Source organism: Embiotoca jacksoni, unplaced genomic scaffold, assembly GCF_022577435.1.
Source record: "Embiotoca jacksoni isolate LCO1_2020_lvr unplaced genomic scaffold, fEmbJac1.0.p SCAF_23, whole genome shotgun sequence".
NCBI lineage: Eukaryota > Metazoa > Chordata > Actinopteri > Embiotocidae > Embiotoca > Embiotoca jacksoni.
Window position 1 is genome coordinate 1,381,801 of NW_027185374.1, and position 10,700 is coordinate 1,392,500.

General features: G+C 43.9%; 1 protein-coding gene across 2 annotated transcripts in view; it reads right to left on the bottom strand.

The window, feature by feature from the left end:
- Positions 1–10,700, bottom strand: part of sesn1 (sestrin 1) — a 52,159-nt gene that overhangs the window by 3,448 nt on the left and 38,011 nt on the right. The window contains exons 1-4 of one of the 2 annotated variants that reach the window (XM_069158155.1): positions 1,504–1,753; positions 689–754; positions 403–603; positions 123–305 (exon numbers count right to left, since the gene is read on the bottom strand). In XM_069158155.1, coding sequence (XP_069014256.1) covers positions 123–305; positions 403–603; positions 689–754; positions 1,504–1,605 — 552 coding nt within the window. In that variant the 5' untranslated portion in view covers positions 1,606–1,753. Of the gene's footprint in view, positions 1–122; positions 306–402; positions 604–688; positions 755–1,503; positions 1,754–10,700 lie in introns of those variants that run through there. The other variant, XM_069158154.1, reaches the window with a different exon arrangement.

Genomic DNA, 10,700 nt, shown 5'->3' on the forward strand with positions numbered 1-10,700 from the left:
TATAACTGGCAACTCTGTCCAAGTCCTACAGCTGCAGCTCCACCCGATCCTCCACCCGTGATCTCAGCCTGTTACATCAGACCTCTCGCATCCGCCCTCCAGTCCGTGCCCCGTCCTCTCACCTCGATGTGTTCCTTGGTGAGGAGCCACGGTCGGTGTGCCAGGATTTTGTTGAGCTCCCCGAGCTGCTGCAGCTTCTGCGGGGCGTCGTCCAGGCCGTTCAACCACTTGGAGTCCCCCCCGACCTGGAGGAAGTCGTTCACGTGCAGGTTCACCAAGTAGGAACACTGGTGTCTCGCCGCCGCCTGCAACGTCAGATGGAAAGATAAAAGTTGACCGTTAGATATTTGACTGCTTTGCACTCAGCTGGAGAATTCACAAGAGGCCGGATTGTGTCCACACCATGATGCCGATGTAGTGTCGGTAGTGCAAAGACAGGGGTCCATCCATCTGCAGCAGGTAGTGCTGAGTCCGGAGAAAACTCTCCAGGTACTGTGGGTGGAAGCCCATCACTACGGAAATGTTGTCGAGGCGACCGAGGGCTGCAAACGCATCCTCAAATATTGACTGTGTCCTGCCGTCCACTTTACTGACTTGAAGGATCTGAAGAAAGGGACATCAATTAATTAGATGTTTCTTCTGCAAACCTCTCGCTTGTGACAGCTGTGAGATTACGGACGTCTCTTACCTCTTTTTCGGGGATAAATCTGCTCGGTCCGTTACCTAGAGGTCTTGGGATCCTTACTCCCAAGTCCTGCAAGACAAAAAAAAGGAGAAACACATGCTGCTTAAATCCACACAGGAAAGCAGAAGATAGGAGCGTCCTGTAATTGTCCTTTAATTGTCATCATCACGTCTCATTTCCATCGACTGTCACAACTATTTTCCTCCCTCACCAGAGTGAGAAATCAGGGTGGATGTATTAAACACCAGCACTGCTTTCCAAAGAGAAATACAGGGTTTTGTAGAAACTGATATATTCAAAAAATTAAAATAAAAAACTATAATAATTCATAATTAATGAGATATCCAAACACACAGCTTCATAGTTCGCCCTCATACAAAATTAAAACCCAATTGAAACCTTCATATTGTCTCTGCTGTGTCCTGTAACTTTCCGCTGCTTGTTGGGACATGTCTCCCAGCGGACAGTCCCGCACAGCACAATGGAGAGGATGAATGAATGACCGTAAAATGTACATTTTTCAGAGGTGACACTGGGTTGAAAACGTGCTTTTAAAATGTGTCATTCATACAGCAAATGTTTAAAGACTGAAACCGACGAAGACATCAGAGCCTATAAAGCATTTCTAACCGGATAACCACAAACTCTTGTGACTCGTAAACAAGCCCGGACAAAAGACTGCACTGCAGCTCGTTTGTTAAAAGGACAAATGTCGCTCGGAAAAATGTGACCCAGCTCCCTTCATCCCGGCAGCAGGTTGACCGGTTACAGGACGGAGCATTCAGCCCACTTGCTCCCGGACTCTTTTCGTTTCTTACCTTTTTGCTCAGCTGTTCACAATGGGTGCATATCTTTATGAGGTTTGTCACTGCAAAACAATTATTTTCCACGCTTTCTGCAGGTGCGACCGCGTGCCTCATCTCGTGTCCTCGCTGCACCCCGGTTATTTTAGGGCTGGAGAAAAATGTTCAATATAATCTTGAATGGCTGTTTCCTCTTCTCTTTGTTCCTTATGGCACTGGGCAAAGTGCTCAGTCGTCAGCTGTTGCAGCCCCGCAGCAGAATAGCGTCCTCTCTCGCTCATACATTCGGTAAATAAGTCGAGGCTCGTGCGACTGACGTGCTCGGCAGCCAATCGGGTGGCGAAAACAGCCTCTCGGCAGCCAATGGCGGCTGGAGAGTCATATCGGGGCGGAGCTAATCGTGAGGAGAGAGGGGGGGCCCTAAAAGTGAGCTGAGAGAACAATCCCCCCACCAAGAAAACATCATCACTTCTATCTCCTTTTGTTCCCTGCTGCCATTGATCATGATTCAATTCACTCTTGTATGTATTCCGCTTGTATGCTGACAATCAGTGCAAGATTATAGGTTTTTCTCCCCTGATCAACACCTAAATCAATTAAGGCATGGATAAACCACACTCCAGGAATAGTTGAAATAGTTTTGTGCAGCACTGATAATTGTAGTTAGAAAAAAAAAAAGAAAGGAAAGCATTGGTGCGTTATCCGTGTAATGCGCATTCAGTGAAAACAACAACAGCCAGCTCTGGTATGCAGCTGCAAGTCCCCCTATTGGCTTCTTGCGGCACTGGAGGAGCAGAGGGGGTGTAAACTGAGCCCCCAGCTCTACTTGGTGAGCAGCTAGAAAAAGGTATTGGTTCACCGTGTAACGATCAGCATCTGCATGCAGCCAGATGGATAGCTGCAGGACCCGCTTCAAAAACAGCCCTTCAGTTGGTGGTTTTGCACCACAGCCCATCAGACCACAGATAATGCCATTCCACCACCAATCAGCCGGGGCAGAAGTAGTCCTTTGAAAGCAAGGAGGATGCAGAGATAAGAGAGGCAGCTCTGATGGCTTTGTTCACCCCGGCCTGACAATAACACCATCAGTACAACAGTGTATAACTGGTTTATCACACCACAGTGGTAACAAAGTCAATAATTACTCAGAATTAAATCTGGTGAGATGTTCCAACAACAACGTCATATATTCTGCCAGTTTTATATGACGCTATAATATCCACCTCATTTTATTCAGACACATTTTTATTGTAGCACAGATGGTACACTTGTCTTGGAAATTCCTGGTAGACAACAGATAAATATTTTCTCAAAGCAGCACATGCGAGTCAAGCGTTGGTTCTTCTGGATTGCCAGCAACCACATTACAAAAGCATCCACATACTGGCCAGTGTGCGCAGACACACGCACATATGCGAGTCATGTTTCTGTGGGAGACTTAAAAACAACACGCTTCCCAAGCAAAAGACAAAAGAGACTTTTCACAGATTTCACAGAGATTTGTTTTAAGGGAGGAACGAACACCGCACAATAATTTACACTGTTTGGAAAAGTTATAAAATTGGTGAAATACTGTCCTCACTTCATCTTTACTGCAACAACTCTGACTACGTAAGTGTTTGGACGGACCTCGAAGGGCTACTCAGACAAACAAGTTAAATTTGGAGATGAGGAGTTAAAGAGAAGAGGCAAATCTACCCCGGTGCACTCTGGTCAAGAACCTGCCAGGCCAGTTTATCAACCCACTGCAAGTCCCCAGCACAGATAACTGGATAGCACAGTATTCAGCAGGTTCATTGTGTGGATCCCCCCCCCCCCACACACACACACACACACTCCCCATCCCCTCCTCCCCACCAGTCCCTCTCCTGATGCCACAGGGTGGGGTGCAGGGCAGCGGTAAACATGTTCCCAGGGCTAGAGTCAGCACTCCCGGGGCTGCCGGGAGCCCCATGGCTCAGCAAAGCTGCAGAAGAGGCTGGTCAGCGTTCGGACTGACGATACACCTAACCTTTTCACATAAAAGCGCTTAGGCTCGGGGGTCCGGCCTCGCAGACGGGGCCAAACACCATTGTCAGAGTGCACGCACTACTCTGTAGGCTTCGCTGTTTTCACATCAGAGGTGTCCATGTACGTGTCTCAGTGTCCAGGGAATATTCTGCAAAGTCCTTCCGAGATGCAGGCTTTGATTCCACAACCAGCTGATTACCTTTGGCCAAAATCATAAATACTCCAGACTGGATTACACAAGCCAGATCTTCTAAACAAGGCTGACTCATCCAAACACTTAACACGTGTATATGTTTTGAAAATATTTACAAAGCTCAAGAAACACTGGTAGGTGTCCTTTAAGATGTTTTTGTCCAACTTATCATCCAGTTCCATACCCTGTATCTTCAGATGTGTTGAACTCGTCTGCACAATCATCTTTGGTGTTGACACAAATTAAGAAAACGAGGCCGAACTGTTCACTTCAGACTCCAGCGTGTTACGCCTGGCTGCTATTACAACTTGTAAGGCTTTGCTTGTTCTTGTGTGTCTCCTGAAGCTGGTTGAGAACACGGTGTGACAAATAAAAACCACACAGCAGGTGTCTCAGGGGAGTCTGAAGACCTACATCCTCGGGCGCCTCAGTCATTCGTTTGACGTCACGTACATCGAGTTTGAATTCAATGTGTTGTTCCCAAATGGCTAAAAAAGAGGACGCATCAACTGAACCACGACGACCAAACATGCATACCAAAAGACTGAACGGCTATTAGCTGTTGTTGGGGATAAACCGGTGACCTTTCCGCGATGGCCATGAAGCCAGGAGGCCGTCCTGGACATGTGACTTTAAGTGATATGGGATGGGTGTACGGATTAGGATAACATTTGTAAGATGAGTAATAATGAAGGGGAAGACTCCTGTAAGCAACAGGAATCCCCTCAGATTTGTTTCTGATACTTATCTGCTGGAGGAAAAGCCTGAACAATGGACACATTTCCACGAGTAATACAAAAATAGTGTAACAAGCAAGAAAAGCCTTTTACCGTTTCACACATGACTGTTTTAACAAACTTTGAATACGTCTCAAAAAAATTAACCAACTATTTAGGTGCTTTCCTAAAAGGTGTTAAAGAATAGAAACTAACTTCCTATATTTACAGTGCAGCTCCATCAGACCAAACCCCCCTCACCTAAAACAGGAAGTCTTTCAAGTATTGAGCAGCAAGAACAGAAGAAACAAAGTAAGCCATGTAGTTTCTATTTCGAGTCAGACGTAAACCTTTAAAAGTGTAACTATATGACGCTTGAATGAAAATATATCGCAATATTATACCTACTTCAGCTCACCTCCCTACATTTCTTGGCACGTCATCCTTGCATGGTTTCATGTAACCAGTCGCTCATGGTGGCGACTCTGCGACTCTTCTCTGCTTGGGCTCTCTATTACACAACATTTTAGCATTTGCCGTTATCCCATAATTGCCCGTTGTGGCCGCTGCTCAGGGAAACTTACGTAAGCTTGCTTTAATGGATCAAGCAAAGGCGACAGAAGCCTAATGTGTACTTTGTCCATGGAAGCATCAGCTTTCACACATTTCACAGAGAAGCGAGCCAGAGCCGGCAGTTTAGAAGCAGCGCGTTTGGACATATTTTGGTGGAATTTATCGAGTTTATGAGTGGACAATTAAAGAAGCAGATTACGCTACAGGAACGAGTTTAATTGGACGTTTTGGGGGAATGCTTTGTCCCTTAAATCTTGTCATTAATGGAATCCATTGTGCCCGCTTTAAATCCAAGCTGACCGCCACCTCTGTGTTGCATTAAAAATACAAACTTTGTACGGCTACTATTCAAACATAGAGTCTGAATGTTGTTGTTTTTTTTTACTTCAAAGACCAAAGACAAAACTGAAACCTTGTTCAGTGTAAAGTTGAAGAAGTAAGATTGCTCCAGCAGAATCAAAGTAAACCAGCGAACAGATATTCAACCTGCAACAATTTCCCGTCGTTGGATTTTTTTTTTTGCAGCATTGCTTTGGAGGACAGAAATTATTTCAATGTTGAATGTGGTGTAAACTGGATTCTAAATCTAGAACAAACAATTAGTAGACTCAAGGCAAAGGAGAAGTTTAATTAAGGTCCAACCGTCGACTATCAGGCTCACTACATGTTTTTATAAGTTACAAAGTATGGCAGCTACTTTCTCAGATGTTCAGAAAAGCAGCTGTTTTTCCTTTATGAGTGCAGAGAAGAATTAACAGCATCCTTAAGCCAATAAAGAGGATGATAAAAGTTAATAAGATTAAAAAAAACAGAGAGGAAGCAATGCCAGGCGTAAACTCGGCACATATGTGTCTCAGCGCTGCGGCTGCTGTGTTTTCTCATGCAGTTAGATGCGAAGGAACCACAGAAACTGTGGGGATGTTCAACAAGTGGCACAAGTCCACCAGACCAGTTTAAACCTGACCTATCAGTGCACAGAGGAGAGGAAGCAGAAAACTCTCGAACACTGACATAAGCCTAGCAACAGGCTTCCACCAATCATAGGGCAGAACAACAGTTTCAGGAACCAATCTTCTCGGCTCTCTTTCCCTGCCTCTCTTGTTTCTCTGAGAAAAAAAAGAAAACGAAAACAGCAAAAAAAAAAAAAAGTTCTGCCGAGGTATGAAGTTCACTGAACAACCTCATCTGGTCTGTTTCAGACAGTTGTTCAGTTTGCTCTTGTATCTGCAAAGTCGTAATTTGTCTGTAGAGTTTCTCTGATGAAAAGTGGCAAAACAAATGCCTCCTAACTTCACAGCAAACACTAAACCACATGTTTCAAATTAGCCCAGAGGCTCACAACAGCAACTCTCGTCTGTGAAAAACAACTACAGAACTTTTTCCATGTAAACAGACGACTTTGAAAGCGGTTTGTAACAGTAAAAGAGAAAATCAATACATTTAAACAGAAGAGTGTTTTAAGACTCAGAGAGAGTTTTCAACTTGTATACAACCAAAAAGTAAAAACTGAAGACTAAGAGGACATCCCTCACCCCCCCTCTTCAAACAGCTCTCGGTTCAAGCCTGTTGTCTATCACTGAGCAGAGCAGAGCAGACTGGAGAGTTAACCCTTACCTGTCCTGCAGACTTGGAGCTGTAACCAGGGTACAAAACTGGTGCTAAGTTGTCAAAACCTGTTGCGCATGAACTTCAAAATCAGACACGAGGGTTGATGTAATTCAATTTTAAGCACAATTTTCACTTCACGTAAAGATTTAGGAGTCAGAGCTGGATCAGTGTGGGAATTAATTGGACCCGAGTTGCATTTTGGCCCTCTCTGAGTGACTCTTGGTCCCTTTTCTTCTTTTTTTTCTCAGTCGCCTGTTCTCTGATCTGTGTGTATTCTGGCAGGCTATCAGAGTGGAGAGGTCTCGCCAAGCGCCGGCTTTCCTGAGAGGAGAGGCGTGCATCCCAGACCAGCGGGTCCTGGACCAGCGCACACCAACACTGGGAGGAAGCAACGTTCCCTGGATTCCATGAAATGCAAAGGAACTGCAGAGAACTCGGGGAGCACACAGAAAACTGAAATAAAAACTAGCTGGGGGATAGAAGGGAAAGAGCTATCTGGGGGAAAAGGATAACCTCTCTTTTATGACTTTATACCACCAAGCCAAAAAAAAAAATCCCTAGATGATCGATATGTACTGCGGTCGGCAACGCAAAGGAAAAGGCGTTGGCCTGCTACCCATGTGCACGTGAGGAAGAGTGAGTTCCCGGGGATGTTATTCTAACAGGGAGAGGGCAGCTGTCACAATACAGCAGGCTCCGAGAGAAAAGATCCCATAGAAAAACAGAAAATACCAAACCCGCAGTGAATGTTTCATACTGATGACTTGCAGGGTGAAATCTCAAACAAGCGCATCTCATGTTATCCAAAAACAGAGGACTCAAAAAGCTGACTTTCCATCGGTATTAAGACTCTAACAGCCCCAAAGAAAACAGCCTCTCTGATGCTGCTGTGTGCCTCATTGCGTGCACAGCTGTTTTTTTTTTTTTTTCTCTCCCTGACAAGACCTCAGCTTTGCTGACTGAGCAGAAAATGACTCATCTCACTGGGAACCCGGCCAAAAAGTTGTTGTCCATCGCCTATAATTCTTATTAGGCACTGTAAACCCGCTGTAAGATCCGACCCTTCACCTGTTTCTGTGAGAATACAAAAAGACGATGATTCACTTCCAAAAATACCAAGAAACGACATGTTCACGAGAACAGCTTACAGCAGACTGCTTGTAGTCAAACGTGAGGCACTAAATCAAAGACAATGAGAACCTGATGAGCCGCTGGGCCTATCAAAGTTTTATCGTTTCTAGCAGCTGCTCATCGAAAAACAAGCAGGTCAATGAACTCTTTTACTTTATAGAACAAGAAAGCTCGTCAGCCATGGGAGTGCTGATCCAGTTTAAGGTTCACCGGCTTAGACACCGATAAAGTCGCATGTAATACATGTAATACATAGAGGCCGCAGCAAAAATGAAAAACAATTGCACTCTGCATGAATCTGTTCTTCTGTGTGTTGCTGATGCCCGTTTCACTTTTTCCACTATTTATCCTCTAAATCTGCAACCTTCACCAGGATGTTGTTTTTGATCACAAAGTTGAAGAGGGGATGTGATACTGTTGCACTTTAAAGGGGGAGGAAGTGATATGGCCTAATCGTTACCCTCAGAACCATTTTGGCCGTGTCCTATTACTTCATTAATAGGCAATGAGCCCTGGTACTGAATTGCAGAACAAAATGGCTGTCAGAACCTCATTTCAGTGCGACATCACAGCGGCTGCCCCATTAATGTTTAATCGTTTATGAAATGTCTGTTTGATTAGGTAGAAACTCAATCACCTTGGTCTCTGTCCACCTCAGCCGTGGTCACGGACTGAACATTTCCATTCATTTTACAGGTTATTTTATGCCTTTGATGCTTCATATGACTTTGAGCAGTGGAAAAATATGAATTTAAAGTAACATGACAAGTAAAATGGGATTTGATATTTCACAGACATTTAAAATTTGCTTTTGAAGCCAGAACTGAAGTTCTTTTGTTTTTCCTTACTGACGGAGTCCATTTTCTCTGTAATGGTGCATCTTAAATTTTGAATGTAAAGTTGTAATAGAATTCCCCACTAAGCCACGCCCACCAAGTTATTATTCTACACCTGTTGAGCTTTTCAATGTGTGCAAACACAAGAGGGACAAGCACCAACATATACAAACTCACAGTACATTTGCATGCATGTTGTCCTCTCGAGACTATACCCAGTGACTTCCTCAAATATGAAAACACAAGCACATGACACGAGACCATGAGTTTGTATTGTCCAAGACCGCAGTGGAAAAATGCGGAAAATGCTTACCTCGGCAGATTGAACACTGGGCTGAAATATGTCCATACGTCAGTTACGCAAATGGTTCCTGCCGAGTCATTCACGTGTCTTCCAATAAAGGAAGGTCGAACTGAATCATATAAAGATTTAAGACATGGAAAATAATAAAACCGTTATAATAAATGAAGCTGCTAAGTCAGCATTTTTTGTAGGGCCTGAATTTACAAAATTATTGGCATTTTTCATGCAAGATATGTTTACAAAAGCTACAGGGGGATATATTTTTTTATTTTTTTTTATTATTTCTAATGACATTTTGTATTCATAAGTCTTTACAGACTCATGAGACTATTTCTATAGTTTTGGGTTATTACTTTTTTAACCATCCCTTAAAGATGTTCTGGGTTAATGTGTGTGTGCGTGTGCGTGTGGTCCTCCGTCTCATGCCACAGGTAGTGTTGGCCATATTTGTTCTGTGGTTAATCAATTACAGGCCTGCAGGACAAAGAAAAGACCAAACCAACGGCTGAAAGTCTTTCATATCGTTCCCCTTGTGGATTTAAGTCTGATTTAAGTGTCTCACTAACTTTCAAGTGTCAGAAGCAACTCGGAGATAATGTGGCTTCTGTCCAGCGTAGCACACACTGTTTGTATTACTGAGGTGACAAGAAACATGAGTCACGTTGTGACTACATGCAGAAAATAAATGATTGTTTCTTTATATTTTTGCCCAATTATTTCATGCTTTATTGTGTTATTGTTGCAAACAAGTGTCCAGATAACAGACTGGGTGCTACTGTGATATAAATAGTCTTACATAGCCCAAACAGGTAGACATCATCGTATTAACGCTGCCAGGAGGTCAGGCACTGTTCCCACTGATGTCATACCTGATACGAATGAATTAATCTCTGACGCAGTAAATTGATAAGCAGTGACAGTGCATGGTTAATCTAACTCACCTAAACTGACGCTGTGGTCAATATCTACTTGTGGATATCCTCAGATACTTTGAGGTGTTGTAATAAAAGATAAAGCCTTTTAACATCCAAAGAGAAGGAACAAGTTTAAACATTTAAATGTCCTCTTCTGTGCTTGTTGACTACTTCAAACAAAGAGCAAGTTATCTACATTGAAATATACATATTAACGCCAGATAGCAAATAAGACGTTTGTGCCACATTTGACAAAACCTACAATTGCTTTTACTGCTGCAGTCGAATGTCTGACTTCAATAAGTGGCATCCCTCATCAGTGATTACATCACGCGTAAAGGATGTTGGGGTTAAAGAGGGCATTGACAATGCAAGAAAAGATGTGTGGTGGAAAGAGTGATAAGCGGAGTGAGGACGGAGGGAGAGGATTATTTGACCAGTGTGCGGCGAGAAAGCGCCTCACACCTTATCATGGATAAGTAAACACCCCACACCGTCTGGAGTGACATCATTGTCCCAGAGAATCAATAACCAGCCACTTCCTGTGCAGCGGGAAAATCGATGACTCTGTACACTAGATTACCCATCTTTGCCCACTCACCTGAGGAGGCACACACAAACACACACTGCAAACAACTTGTGCACACACTGTAATGCAGAGCACATGCATGGAAAGCATTAACAGAAACAAACCCACTGTCACAGTTTTCATCAGGGGGGACAGTACTTGTGCAGCTTCAGTGCAGAGTCAGCCCATTAAGGGATTAGTGGCAGCCCCAGTGCAGCGTAGGCCTGCTGTTGAAGTTTAAAGGGGATAATGGCTCAGCCAAATCAGATTTCTATCAGGTTTCCCACACAACAAGCACACACACATGCACACACCTAACAACCAGAGTAGCATGGCTCAGCCCCAATCCAAGAATCTTC